At 40.9% G+C, this 15,316-nt stretch overlaps 1 protein-coding gene across 5 annotated transcripts in view; it reads left to right on the top strand.

Annotated features, from left to right (window-relative positions):
- The window catches only part of HDAC9 (histone deacetylase 9), a 704,322-nt gene that overhangs the window by 35,504 nt on the left and 653,502 nt on the right, over positions 1-15,316 (top strand). For 3 of the 5 annotated variants that reach the window (XM_048838336.2, XM_048838333.2, XM_075125815.1), the window contains exon 2: positions 14,848-14,976. In XM_048838336.2, the coding sequence (XP_048694293.1) occupies positions 14,955-14,976 (22 nt within the window). In that variant the 5' untranslated portion in view covers positions 14,848-14,954. Of the gene's footprint in view, positions 1-14,847; positions 14,977-15,316 lie in introns of those variants that run through there. The other 2 variants (XM_075125816.1, XM_048838328.2) reach the window with 1 other exon arrangement.

The raw sequence follows: 15,316 nt of genomic DNA, 5'->3' as shown, positions 1-15,316 counted from the left end.
ATCTCTATCAAGCATTCTTACAACTACAATACCCACCTGATGAAATGAAGAAACAGATTGACAGAGCTAGAAGAGTACCCAGAAGTTACCTACTACAGGACAGGCCCAACAAAGAAAATAACAGAACGTCACTAGCCATCACCTTCAGCCCCCAACTAAAACCTCTCCAGTGCATCATCAAGGATCTACAACCTATCCTGAAGGATGACCCATTACTTTCATAGATCTTGGGAGACAGGCCAGTCCTTACTTACAGACAGCCCCCCCAATCAGAAGCAAATACTCACCAGCAACCACACTAACCCAGGAACCTATCCTTGCAACAAAGCCCGTTGCCAGCTGTGTCCACATATCTATTCAGGGGACACCACCATAGGGCCTAATCCTATCAGCCACATTATCAGAGGCTTGTTCACCTGCACATCTACCAATGTGATGTGCCATCATGTGTCAGCTATGCCCCTCTGCCATGTACATTGGCCAAACTGGACAGTCTCTACGTAAAAGAATAAATGGACACAAATCAGAGGTCAAGAATTATAACATTCAAAAACCAGTCAGAGAACACTTCAGTCTCTCTGGTCACTCGATTACAGACCTAAAAGTCGCAATTCTTCGACAAAAAAAACTTCAAAAACAGACTCCAACAAGAGACTGCTGAATTGGAATTAATTTGCAAACTGGACACCATTAACTTAGGCTTGAATAAAGACTGGGAGTGGATGTGTCATTACACAAAGTAAAACGATTTCCCCATGTTTATTCCCGCCCCCCCCCCCCGCTGTACTGTTCCTCAGACATTCTTGTCAACTGCTGGAAATGGCCCACCTTGATCATCACTACAAAAGGTTTTTTTTCCTCTCCTGCCGGTAATAGCTCACCTTACCTGATCACTTGTTACAGTGTGTATGGTTACACTCATTGTTTCATGTTCTGTGTATATAAAATCTCCCTACTGTATTTTCCACTGTATGCATTCGATGACGTGAGCTGTAGCTCATGAAAGCTTATGTTCAAATAAATGTTAGTCTCAGGTGCCACAAGTACTCTCTTTTTGCGGATAGAGACTAACACGGCTGATACTCTAAATTCTTTGAGTCTCTGTATTCCAGGGCATATTTCCCAATTCTGTAGGCATGGTGGGTCTGCATTCTGTTCTTAGATGTTAAAAAAATTGTTTGCATGGATCCTGGTTAACAAGTGATCCAAGACTGTTCTGTCAATTATTTACCGCTCTGCCAACCTGTGTCATCCATGTATATGCTGATCAGCAGTGATTCTGTAATTACTTCCAGATCATTGAATGTCAAGCCTAGTATGAATCCTTATAAAAACCCTATTAGAAACACCCCCATTTAGAGATGATTCCCTATTGACAACTACTTTAATATCCATCAGCCAATTCTTAATTCACTTAAGATGTGTGGTACTGACATTGTCTAGTGCTACTTTCTTAAATCAGGCTATCATGTGGTACTAAGTCAAACGTCTTACAAAAGTCTAAATATATAACTTTTGCAATTACATTGACCAACTTGTGATGGGGGGGTACCAGGCCCTTTGAGGCCTCCAGCTGGAGGCCCTATTATACCCCACCCCAGAAAAGGACAAGTGAAGGTGGGTCCTCCAGGCCTACCTAGAGATGCTGCAGGTAAACAGCCAATCAGAGTGTAGCAGGTTCACTTAAATGGAGCTGCAGGGGCTGAGCAGGTCTGACCCTTACTACCAGAGGAGTAAGGAAGGTTGCTCCTTAATGGTGGTTGGAGCTCAAGGGAGAACCAGAATATGGTGACACTTAGTCCATGAGGAAGGAGCAAGAACTTCAGCCCTGAAATAAGGGTGAAGAGGAAGGAGCTATGTGGGAAGTGGCTCAGGGAACAGCAGTAGCACCTATTACATGAAGCAGCACATAGCTGCTATTTGTAGGATCCCTGGATCAGAGGGTAGGCCTGAATCCTCCCACCAGCCACTGGGGAGGTGGCCTAAGCCCCAAGAAGGATATAAGGTTTGTTTAGAGGCTCAAGTAAAGGGCAAGACTTAAAGGGACACCAGAGAACTGGTAAAGGTCTAAAGTCTCCAGGGAGAAAGCCCTGGGGGCACTACACTATACCAGGGCAGGCACAGACTTAAAGCTAGGCCAGAACGGGGCTAAGGCTTGAGCCCACAGGCAGGGCTAAAGATAGTAAGAAGGGTACAGGGATAGGCCCTGTTAGACCTTTGGCCCCAGAAGCAGTTCTTTCATGTGTTGAGACTGTGTGACTTAACCAGATGTCTGAGCCACTGACCCACCCAACAAGGGCAACAGCGAGCATAGAGTGCAGGTTTGCACACAACAAACAGGAGATGCTCACAAGAGGTGATTGCACACTGACACAACACCAAAATTATAATCTTATCAAAAAAATCAGCTTTGACAGTTTTCCATAAAACCATGTTTACTGGCATTATATTCCTGTTTAATTTTTTTTATTGAATCCAATGTCTGCTTTTGTTATTTTGCCCTACTCTAGGAATGCTGCCAAAGCACCCTTTTGCACTTGTGCAGAGGCACAGGATTTTTCATTTAAGTTCTGCTCAGTTGTTGGATCCAGCACCCATTGAAGTCAAAAGGAGTCCTCTGAGCCTGATACTGTACCCATTAGAGTCAATGAATGCTGACTGAAGGCTACCTTATCTGCAATATTCCGGAACTTGTAAATTATGAGAAAATATTGAAATCCCAAATGTTAATATGCACAGGGGTGAATTCACAGAAATTTCCTTCTGTATTGAAAGCATTATTCCAGATCTCTCAGTGAAATCAGTTTAACTACCTGCTGCTGGAATTTAGATTTTCTTTGCTTCTGTTCTATGGCTGGCATGCCAAAGCATTGGTTGAATCTTCCTGTGTTACTTAATGCCTGCCAAAGTAGCTATTAGCATACAGTAAATTATATTAGAATCATGGGCAGAGTGTGAACAGCCAGCTGGGGGAGGCTAGGCCCCAGCTGCACCCCTTCTGCCTGAAGGCCCACCCCTTCTGCATGCCCCCTGCTGGGAAGCCCATCGTCCCCCCACACCGCAGCTATTGCCCGGAGCACCAGGAGGGTGGGCAGTGCAGCCCCTAGACCTTGGAGCTCTGGGAGGGTGGGCAGCATGGCCCCCTGCCTTGGAGTGCCAGGAGGGCGGGTGAAGCAGCCCCCAGCCCTAGCTGGGACCATGGCACAGGGGAACTGACAGAAGGGGGCCTGAGGGTAGACGGAGCCATACCTGGCTGTTTGAGGAGGCACAGCCTCCCCCAGCCTATACCTGTGTCCCATGATTAGATTATTATAGTTCGGACACAAGCCAACTACTGCAGAGAAACCCACAATTAAAGGGGTATTAATTTATATTTACTCCATAACTTAAATTGAGAGACCAAGGTTTATTTTAAATAAGACCAATAGATGTTTCTACAATTAAACAAATTGAATGCAAATAGTTGTGTTTACACCACAACTATTTATAAGTTTTAAACTTTCCTTTGCAACATTTGGGTTTCAAACACTGCAGCACTGAGAATCCAAAAGTGAAAATGACTATAAATAAAAGCTGACAAAGCTTTTCATCCTCCCTGTTTAGAGGAATTAAATGCAGAGTGTATCTAATGACAAGTGGTTGAATTTTTAAAAATTTAAACTGTTAATAATCTGAGGCATTTCTAATAGATCGGGATGGAAAATGTCTCTCCCCAATAAACAAATGTCATTTCCAGGAACCAACAACCACACAGTTTCGGCCAAAAACTGTTGAAAACCAAAAATTTGGGAGGTTTTGAGTTTTCAGTTTTGATCAAGTAATCTTTGCTTTCCTCAAAAACAAAACCCCTCCCCCACTTTCTTGTGATAATTGTCATTTAGTCAAAAACCCAATTTTCCATTAAATAAAAGCATCAATGGGAAATACTTTGACTAGTAGCTATTGATTGTTTACAGCATATGAAACATTCCTCTAAGATTGAAAATTGGGACAAAATTTCACATATGGGTTACTGGTATGTAACTCCTATTGAAGTCAATGGGAATTGTATGTGCCAGTAGTTTGGGGGCAGAATTTAGCTCCTTAACAGTTTCTCATATCTTTCTCCCTCTATTAAATGTCCTTCTTCTCCTTTTGACTTAACCCATCTCATTTAAAAAAAAAGATGGGAAGAAAAGTAAGCACACATTATGAAGAAAACAAAGTCAATATTTTAAAAACTTATGCATTTAAGATGACATTTGTCAGCAATCACCGACTGTTTTTTGTTGTTGTATCCCTTTTTCACACCCTTTCTCTGTCTAGTCTATTTAGGTTGTAAGCTCTTTTGGGCAGGGGCTCCCTGTCCTATGTGTTTGTACAGCACCCGATACAATGGAGGCCCTGATAACAGTTGAGGCGGCTACATGCTATTGTAATATGAAAATAAAAGTAATTGGCCATTCACTCCTTGGTAAACATTTTGAGACATGACAACTTGTACCAGACTATTCTTTCTTAGTTCACGTTTTATCTTTCTGTGCAAGCAGTTTCTGCCCTGTAGCCACATCAGCTTCTTTAATTCCATCATTTTCTCAGAGTCCCACAGGACTCTGTTCTGAGTCCTTTGCTTTCTTTTATGTCAAACTATTTTCCTGAGTTTTTAAACTAGGATATAAATTTTAGATAGGGATTCTCGCATTCAGTATGAAAAGAACAAAATCCAGTGAATCATAAATCCAAATACTCATTGTCAGTTTGGATTTTACAGCATATCAATATTATGTTCTGTTTTCTTTGAAACAGCAGCAGTAATATCCAGCTGAAATAAGTGCCCCTCTAGCTTTCCAGAAGCCAGAAAGAAACAATCATACCAAACTAAATTAGGTTAAATTTGAAAAATCTTGTTCTATAACGTGGAAGGGATGCTGTGTCTAGGACTGGAGATAGTTCCTATAATGGGGAGGCAGGGCAGTTTGAAACATTTGCTAAGGGTGAGTCTCAACTTACTTTGCCTTTCTGCTTATGAAAACTATTTCTCAGTCCTCAGACAGCAGGCCCGCAGTGTACGACCATGTATTATAAAATGAAATTTCCCCTTCATGACATTTCATATTGATTTATAGAGAGAAAGGGTAGCCTTGTGATTTCCACGTCCTTTAGCTGGTTTACACTGTCAGCTTTTTGGGGCAGAAATGATCTCTTAGAAAAGGGCTCAAAATCTTCGTGGGGCATTCTTGGCACTACTTTAATAGAAATAACGGTTTCATCCAAACAATGAGTAGCTTGGTGGGGTATCATGGTTTCAGACAAAAACTGTGTAAACCATGGCAGATATGCTTGTTTCACATTGTTCTGCAGTTCAATTAAATTCCAAATTCAAAGCAAAACTTAGGTGTGAATGCACATGAATCTACTAACCTGTCCAAAAATATATTAAACCCTTTGCATATCAAGACCACTGAATTTAGCACAGCTCTGTAAATAGCTATATTAAAAACAAAACCAGAAAAACACTTACCTGGTGTTGTAGAGAGATTTGTAGAAGATCATAATTTAGAGATGCTCCCTGATAAGGGACAGTATTATGAACATAGGTATTTGGAGATGCAAATGGAGGCAGGAGTTGGGAACGCCGCCTGGCTGTGTGCAAGCAGTTCACCAAAGATGTTCTCTAGTTTGTTTTGTTGAAGTTTTATTCCTCGCTCAGTCATTGGTTTGTTATTTAATGAACTCCAAGATCATTACAGTTGTTGCACTGAAATTAGAGAAATATATTTATTTTTATGCTTCTAGCATGGGATTTTCAGAAGCCATCAGCCTTGGTCCAACTCTGCTCCTATTGAAGACAGCAGTAAAACTTCTGTTGACTTCATAAGGAGCAGAGTTAGGCCAAACCTGAGCACTTCTGAAAAATCAATGTAAATGGAAGCACTGAAAATTCTGTATTAAATTTAACAACGCAGGAGGGAACAGGGATAGTATGCGGGGGCAGGGGGAGAAGGCGGCACTCTTGATAGCAATGAAGTCTAAAGCAAGATAACACTAAAGATTATTACACATGAGGAAGAACTACTAAAAAACACCAACAATTGGAAACATTATTGACTCTCATAAAGATAATTGTTGTTCATAATCCTTCTTGAAGTGCTCAGGCAGAGTACAATGTAATAAAATACATAATTAAAAAACTACCTCTTAAGTCAAAGGGATAAAACGAATAAGGAGATCATGAAATTAAAATCATGTCACCTCAATATCCTCATCCTTCTTCCTGGGCTGTATGTTAGCTGCTCACGCTGCTCATCGAGGTTCATTATCATGGCCCACCTTGATTATCACTACAAAAGGTTTTTTGTCTCCTGCTGGCAATAGCTCACCTTACCTGATCACTCTCGTTACAGTGTGTATGGTAACAACCATTGTTTCATGTTCTCTGTGTATATAAAATCTCCCCACTGTATTTTCCACTGCATGCATCCGATGAAGTGAGCTGTAGCTCACAAAAGCTTATGCTCAAATAAATTTGTTGGTCTCTAAGGTGCCACAAGTCCTCCTTTTCTTTTTAATTTAAAAAATCTGTTTTAATTCTTTTTAAAAAAAAGAAGCTTCTAAACTTTTGATATAAAAGATGAGCCAAGGGTAAAACACTCTTTTGTGTGTCTGTTGCTATCTATTAGACTGTTCCAAAGAGTTCAATTTGCCTATCCATTTCCAGTTCCTTAAAACTACCATTTTTTGCTAGTGCTCTAGACCAGTGGTTTTCAAAGCCGGTCAGCCGCTTGTTCAGGGAAAGCCCCTGGCGGGCCAGACCGGTTTGTTTACCTGCCGCGTCTGCAGGTTCGGCCGATCACGGCTCCCATTGATTTTTTGTGAGCAAGTAGTTTTTAAGTGAGGTAACTTGGGGGATATGGAAGACAAACCGGACACCTGAAAAGGGTATAGTTGTCAGAAAGGTTGAGAGCCACTGCTCTAGACAGATACTGTTGTTGGGATTTTATTCAGTTTGTGTAAATCCTTAATGTTCTGGTCTAAGACCCTACATTTTTAGGCATAGGGAATTATATCCCTTTCCCCTCCATTGTGTCTGTCTTGCCTATTTAGAGAGTAAGCTCTTTGGGGAAGGGGTTGTCAACTACTTTATTTGTACAAGGGGATCCTGATCTTGGTTCATTCCCAGACCCTACTGTAATAAACACAATATCAGGGTTTAAATGATATTTAGTCTCCTTTTAATTTTTCAGAAATCCTATGTTTTTAGGGCAATGGGCAAACTCCAAGACAAAGGAGAGGATAATTAGGTTGAACTCAGCGTGAGTGTAAGCAGATGAGCTCTGTTGATATAGGTGGAGTTGTGCTCCTTGGACTTCAGTCCAGACTTGGTGCAATGTGCTTGCTTTGCCTGATTCCTGGAAAAGCAAAGTGGGGAAAGAAAAAGATACATAGAGTTCTTCATACCAGAAGTTCTTTCAAAATAATCTATTTGTAAAATATTATTGAGTTCAGTAGCCAACTCTGCCCTACCTCTTCTTCCTCCTTGGTGTGAAACTCAAGGAAGGGAACTACAGCAGAGAACATCTCTTCCAAGGTTCAGCTTGCATAAGTTTCTTCCTGATTGTTGTCAGGAGACTGGGGTGCCTCCATTTGGGAACATGCTGTGGGGACTGCCCACAAATCCTGTGGGATCTTCTGGATGTTGTGTGTCTTCCCCCCTCTCCCCACACTGGCACCCTCCCCACTGTCTAATGTGTCTAGGCCCCAGTTCAGACAGGTGCTGAAACACAAGCTTAAATTAAGCATGTGAGTAGTTCCATTGGCTTCAATGGGACTAAATTTGTGCTTAAATTTTAAGCATGAGAGTCAGTACTGGGAGTAAGTCCTCTTACCTCAGTAGCAGGAACACTCATTCAACCACCATGCACTTTGTGTATTAGGAAGAGAGGGTGAAATAATGCTGTCAAACAGGGATAGATTCCTGTATATATTTTAGAAGCTAAAAGTCAAGCTGAGGAGATAGAAATCAAGTACTTTCCCCACTTATGATTGGGCGAGTGGGTTGTTCAAATAGTGATAAATTCATTCTTTCCCCAATTTGTATGTATGATAAGGGGAAGTACAATGACATAAGTTACACAGAGAGAGAGAAAGATGTGCATTTCTTGACTCCCTAGTGAGGAGCTGCCCTACTTTTAGTCATACCCAACGTATATTTACCAGCTTATTATTATTTTATAGACATAATGTGCACTCAGTGGGATCATGTTTTTCTTTACCAACCTCTTACCCTGTTTTTGGTCCCTGTAGCAAGGTGATGACTCACTGGTACAACACCTCCTGCAGGTCATCTGGGAATTAGCTCTTTTCCAGCTTACAGAGCACCATCTGTAGGCCAACATCTCACTTGCTGCTGGCCCCATGACCCTCCCAGACCCCGGTGCCCTTTACCTTAGGGTTCTGCCCCAGCAGTATCCCCACACTCTGGGTCTCCCCTCCCTGGGGAACCCCCAACCCTCTAAACCCACCTTGCCTCAGTGGCTACTGCCAGTCATCATCTAGCCCCCATGCACTGGGGCAGACTGTAGTGTAATGGCCACTCATTACTGGCAAGGGATTAGGACCTGCTGCCTTTGCCTATCCTCAGGCCCCCCCCAGTACCTTTGTAGTCCTTCACTAAGGCCTGCAGCCTGGGGTTTATCAGGCTGGAGGCCTCCCCAGCTCCTCTTGCCCTTTTCCCTAGTACTGCTCCACTTCAGGTACCTTACTCTCAGGCAGCTAACCCTTCCCATCCAGGGCTAGAGTGAGACTCCTTTTGCCTCTGGCCCACAGCCCTCTTATAAGGGCCAGCTGGGCCCTGATTGAGCTGGATACAGCTGTGGTCAGCTACACAGTCAGCTTCTCCCAGCTGTTCTCACTCCTCTCATTACCAGCCACAGCCTTCTCCAGGGCTCCTTTTACTATTGGCTGCCCCAGGGAAGCTCTCTCCCAGGGCTGTTTTAACCCTTTCAGGGCCGGAGCGGGGTGACCACCCTGCTACAGTCCTCAATCCTACAATGACTAAGGTGCAGGTGCAAGAATCTGATTGCCCAGAGGTCATTGCAGAATTTGGGCCATAGTTTGTTTTTTAGAGCTAGAAATAAATGCATATTGCACTCTATGAACAGGCCTCATGCCTAATGGCTTTACACATACTTCATTCTTATCTTACTGTATTAATTTTGTTAATATATAAATGTAAAATGTACTAAAACCAAAATAAACACAGGTGTTTTTTAAAACCAGTTTGTTTCAGTTTCACGTATGCATTTCTTTAGACTCCTGACCTCTACCCTGGAACTGTTTGTCTCCATGCCCTTATACCATCTTATTTCCTAGTCTAATTTTTATGGTTTATGCAGGACTTGAGTGGTGTGGACTTGGAGTGCTGTCTGTCTGCACAGGGGTCAGTTTACCGCTATCTAAGTTTCAAAGTTTGCTGTAACCTGAATTGTGGTCTTTCTGTTGCTATACAATGTTGCAGTCAATTTGATCCATCTTCAATAGATTTTCACTGTATCAGAGTATTTTATGAGCAGGTTCCACCATATATGACATTGATACCTCTTCATAATTATGGTGTTAACTTCCATAATTTGGAATAAGTCCGTTTTTATGTTGAAGAGGCCTGTTCTTGCTGCCCTGTAGGGATAGTTGTTGTTGAAGGTGATAAGAGGGTAGGGTTTGTTTTTGAAGCCATAGAATTTTTTAATACTGTATTTCCAACTATAGCACACTGCAAAACCCATTATATTATTGGACAATAGGGACTCTATCAGTACTAACAAAGGATTTGGGTCTAAAAAATTCATATACAACAGCTTTAGGAGGAAGGGTATTTTCTGTGCTACTTGAGGTCAAAGGGCCAGAGAATTTGAGGTCAAAATAAAAGAGAACTTTTGCAGCAAGTGATAAACAGAAGCCACTCTTGTAAAAAGAAAAAGAAAAGCAAAAATAGCTGGAAAGAGATTCTGATTACTTAACATGTTATGAGGGATGCCAACCTGTTTATAATTTCAGGGAGTACAGCATGCTGTATTTTTTTTTGTAAAATCTATGCATAATTTCCTCATGCACTTTTCAAAGGGAAGTATTTTAGAGAAAGGTGTAAAATCCTTCTGGAGGGGGCTCTGGAGATTTCCTCCTTAAAAAATTATTTCAAAAGTATATGCCACTGGGTGCATTTTGAAAGCGCACACACACACATGTTCATCTGCTCGGGATGGGAGGGATTGGAAATAGATACGTCTATTTTATCTAAATTCTGTTAATTTCTATTCAGTGCATCCTATTTTAGAAACCATATTCTCTCAAATTTTGCAATATAGGCACAACATAAAGAATGGGAGTGAGTGAGTGGTCTGGGGAATTGGGGTGAAAGAAGAGGACAGTGCTTAAAGGAATAACATTAACTTGAAATTCACATTTCTGTCTAAAAATGTTGTACCTAGTTACAATCACAAGAAGCATCTAAGCTTTATGGTGACCATAGGGAAAGGAAATCTATCACCTCTGAGGCTGGTCAGGATGGCACTAACCTTTGCAGCACCTGCTCCACTGTCTTCCCTCTATGAAGGAAATGGCTGGTGAATCCACTGGGCCTGCATTGAGCTATCCTTCACCACCACCCACCATCCTGGGGCATGTAGAGTGCAGATCTGTATAGGATCCTAGCATCCTGAACCACTCCTTGCACATGGAACACTAATGGTTCTGCTGGGGTCAGGACCTTTGCACCTCTACTTGTGGGTGTGGAGGAGTTGGGGAGATGGAATTACCCTTCAAGGAGAATTAGAGTGCCGCACATAAAATGTTGACCTAATGCCAGCACTATTCTGATTCTCTTCAGTTCAAACACAACACTAAAATACATCTGGGACTGCACTTTATACTGTAGCTCACAATATGATATTCCCTCCAGTATTTCTCTGCACATCCCATCTCACTAAGAGAAATGAAGTATACGCGCTTTTAAAATGTAAGTGTATTTGAATGAGAGTGATTGGATTGCATCTGTACTTCTGTAAGTGATGGTCTGGTATGTTTCATGGGACTAAATGGGAGCTCTGAAAACATGAATCTTGTTGTCCGGGTTTGATTTTAACAACTCTTCAAACCAAATATTGTACTATATTAGAAATAAAAACTCTGTATTTGAAAGAAAGAAATGGAAATATACTGTCTCTTTAGGCAGGATGCCAGTTGTCATTTTGTAAAATATATTACCAGTGGAGAGGAATTTATAAAAGACTTCTATGCAGGTATTTTATAAGGATCCTAGCAAAATACTTAGTTATACAAGAGTTATTTTCAGCAAATCTATCCTCCAATAAATATTCAGTGCTGATTCTCTTTATCAGTATCTTGGAATTCAAGGGTTTTCCATTTCATATCAAGGCTCTAAAAAGAAGCAGTTTAATAATGAACGTCGGTGAAATGACTTCCACAATGCAGACAACCACAATTGTTAACTTTTACTGATGAAGCACTGAATGTTAACTAAATACTTAAACAATTGGGTGTCGCAAAGTACATGTAAATTGACACTAATGGTAAAACTCTCTCAAATACAAAAAGTAGTTTAACCTTTTTTTGGGGAAAAAGTCAAACACCTTTTGGTTTTGCCTCTAATATTAGATGCAATTGAACGGCCCGTTCAACCCATCAGATCCATCATTCTGAAGTGATGGGCATTTTTCTCCCAGCTGGTGATAACCAAAATGGTGTCTGGATCTCTGGTAAACTTTTTTTCCTCTTTGGATGGCTTTTTTCTTTCAGTAGTTCAGTGGACATTCCTTGTAAACAAGGTGGAGTTGTCACTTACTGAATTAAAAACATGACTTCTGTCAGCCTTCTCCCAAGTGTTAAGCAGGATCAGGACAGTACATCATATAAAATTTAACATATTAGCCCTAGATATGGTGGCTGAAATAGTGCTTTTGTAACATTTGGAGCAAATTAAAAGACCCCAATTGTTTTATTTCATTTCAAAGCATGATTTAAAACCCCTCCTTGAAAACACTACCAAAGCACTATTTCAGTCACCATATCTAGGACTCCTTTGATAATGCCCACAGTAAATGAGTCATTACAATTTATTATTTTATACCATTATGGTAGTTATTTCAAGGAACCCTCCCCCCAAAGAGAGAAACTTTATCTAAACTACTAAGATATGCATGCACTTAAAATGAATCATTATGTAACCATAATTAAGGCTATGATTCTGTCATGGTATGTGATATTCCAGGAATCATAGAATATCAGGGTTGGAAGGGACCTCAGGATGTCATCTAGTCCAACCCCCTTGCTCAAAGCAGGACCAATCCCCAATTTTTGCCCTGATCCCTAAATGTCCCCCTCAAGGATTGAGCTCACAACCCTGGGTTTAGCAGGCCAAGGCTCAAACCACTGAGCTATCCCTCCCCCCCCGGGGGAAGGCTGGAGCAGCTGCTAGTCCTGGGGCTTCTGGAACAGCTGACTGGCGCAGTGGCTGGGGGTCAGTCCCCTGCCACAGGGGCAGTGGTGGACTGGAGCAGCTGCAAACCCTGGCAGGGCTTTCTTTGTGTTCCTCCCTCCCCTGAGTATTTTTAGTAAAAGTCAGGGGCAGGTAGTGGGCATCTGTGAATTTTTGTTTATTGCCTGTGACCTGTCCCTGACTTTTACTAAAAATACCTGTGACAGACTCTTGACCATAAGTGCTGTAAGCCTCATTCATTTTTGTTCTATCCCCTCCTTGTTTGTCTGAAATTTAGGGCCTAATGTTCTATGCATGTTAGTTTAGCTATCTAAGCAGTTGTATTGAAGTCAATAGGAGTATTTGCTGTAGGAGTTCATATCTGAGTGTTTGCAGAATTTTATGCTTAACTTTGTTAGTTTTCTGAGGCAGGAATTGTATTTTTATTTCTTTGCTATGGAGCCACTAGCACACTTGTTAGCTCTATGAATTGAATAATAGTTGTTCTGATCCAAGACACTGCCTTTTTGTTTTGTGTGAAACCTTCGATCTTGGATAGTACAGTGATTCCCCACAGTAGCATTTACTCTAGCCTTGTAAATGGAGAAAAAATACACGGCGCAGACTAATCTTAGGAACTATTCAGGTTTAGTAGCAGCCTTCATTGAGTTGAGGACACTTGCCTCTTGATAAAGAATTTTGATTCAAATATAATTTTGTAAAGTTTTAGCTTTTCATAACGTTCTGCTGCACTCTCCCCACCACCACCTTATCTGAATATTAGATATCTGAATGCCAGGTATATCCAAGTATCAGATCTGTGTGAATTATGTCTTTAATGGTGACACTAATACAGGTTCTTCATCTAAACAGGTGAGACTCTCTCTCCCTGCATAGCTAATGTTGATAATGCAAAATTACCAAATTTTGTCATTCTAATTTATTAGCTGAAATTCATCTCAGCTCTACTTGAAACCCCTTAGTGTCTAAAAAAACATTTTGACAAAAACTGCTAAGATACAGCATTAAAATATCTTCAGACACATCTACAGCACTGATTGAATAAGGTAGTCACAGTTACAAAGCACTGCAACTGGAGATAGAAGGTTGTGCATTATGCTATTCGTATCATGCTGGAATGAAAATATACCTCTGAAAGTGTAACATATCTGCAACTTTCAGTTTTTAGTAGGTAAAGTATTACAAAAGCTTTGCTTCTTTTTGCTTTTGCTCTGACTGTAATATTCTGGAAGGGTATGAAAAAATTCAGTCTAACAGCAGAACTGTGTCCAGTTGTGGGCGCCACAATACAAGAAGGATGTGGAAAAATTGGAAAACGTCCAGCGGAGGGCAACAAAAATGAGTAGGGGACTGGAACACATGATTTAAGAGGAGAAGCTGAGGGAACTGGGATTGTTTAGTCTGCGGAAGAGAAGAATGAGGGGGGATTTGATAGCTGCTTTCAACTACCTGAAAGGGGGTTCCATAGAGGATGGATCTAGACTGTTCTCAGTGGTAGCAGATGACAGAACGAGGAGTAATGGTCTCAAGTTGCAGTGGGGGAGGTTTAGTTGGATATTAGGAAAACCTTTTTCACTAGGAGGGTGGTGAAACACTGGAATGCGTTACCTAGGGAGGTGGTGGAATCTCCTTCCTTAGAAGTTTTTAAGGTCAGGCTTGACAAAGCCCTGGCTGGGATGATTTAGTTGGGGATTGGTCCTGCTTTGAGCAGGGGGTTGGACTTGATGACCTCCTGAGGTCCCTTCCAACCCTGATATTCTATGATTTCTATGAACTTTCTTGACCTACTCTCAAGCCAGCCCACCCTACTAGCGGCATTTCCCTGACGGTGTCATAGATGTCATTAGTTAGTAGTAAGAGATCCATTCAGTGATGCTACACATTTCAACAAGGAAATTTGTCTATTTCTAAACAAGGTAAACATTAGAAATTAAGACTGTATATTTGCTGGAAAGAGTTCCCAATGTGAAACTGTTTCAGAAACCGAAAGCCTAAATTAGGAAACAGATTGTGAATTAGCCATTGTTTAACTGAAAGATACTAATCCACCTACTTTATCCTCAGGCCTTTCAGTTTCCACAGTTAATCCTCTGACCTCATGGTAAGAGAAATCATGGCTTTGACTTTTTTTTTCCAAGCTAATTTTGAAACTAGAGATGGGCCTAAGCTGCAAATTTAGATGAATTTGAACTTTCCTAAAGTTTGAGGATGTTTAGTTTTAAAGTTTTGTTTTTTGGGGCCATAGCTACTTGAACCTACAGAGCATGATTGTAGAAGAAATTTTGTTTAGAAGAATTGGCTAAAGTGTGCACGGATAGTATATTGTTAATGCACAGATCTATGTTTTTCATCTTTAGATTTCATCTTCAGATTCACCTCATCTTGGCCAGAACATTACAGCCTGGTCTACTGCTGCCGAGATTTGGGCTCAATCTGTTAACAATTTATCGTTTCATCAGCAACGATGAGCTCCACAACACAGCCAGGTCAGTTTTTTCAGATGTCACAGAATATTAACATTTGTTGTAATTTTGCAGAATTCTTCATTCTGTGTCTGTGTTCAAAGCCGAACTAGAGGTGGCAAGTGACCCTTATGCCAGTTTCATGTAATTAAGATTTGACTGTCATATGAAATGAAATACAGGAGTATGCATGAAGAAATTATATTGTGTGGATATTTTATCTCAGTTCGATTACAAACTGAATGATTCTGTAATTCTTGTGTAATGTTTTCCATATGACTTGTTTAGGAGCCAAATAATCATAATGAAACACAAATAGACATATTTAACATATTTTTATTCTTTCTTAATATTTGTATACTTG

Source organism: Caretta caretta, chromosome 2, assembly GCF_965140235.1.
Source record: "Caretta caretta isolate rCarCar2 chromosome 2, rCarCar1.hap1, whole genome shotgun sequence".
Classification (NCBI taxonomy): Eukaryota; Metazoa; Chordata; order Testudines; family Cheloniidae; genus Caretta; species Caretta caretta.
Note: the sequence above shows the minus strand (reverse complement) of the source record. Positions and strands in the feature narration are given on the sequence as shown.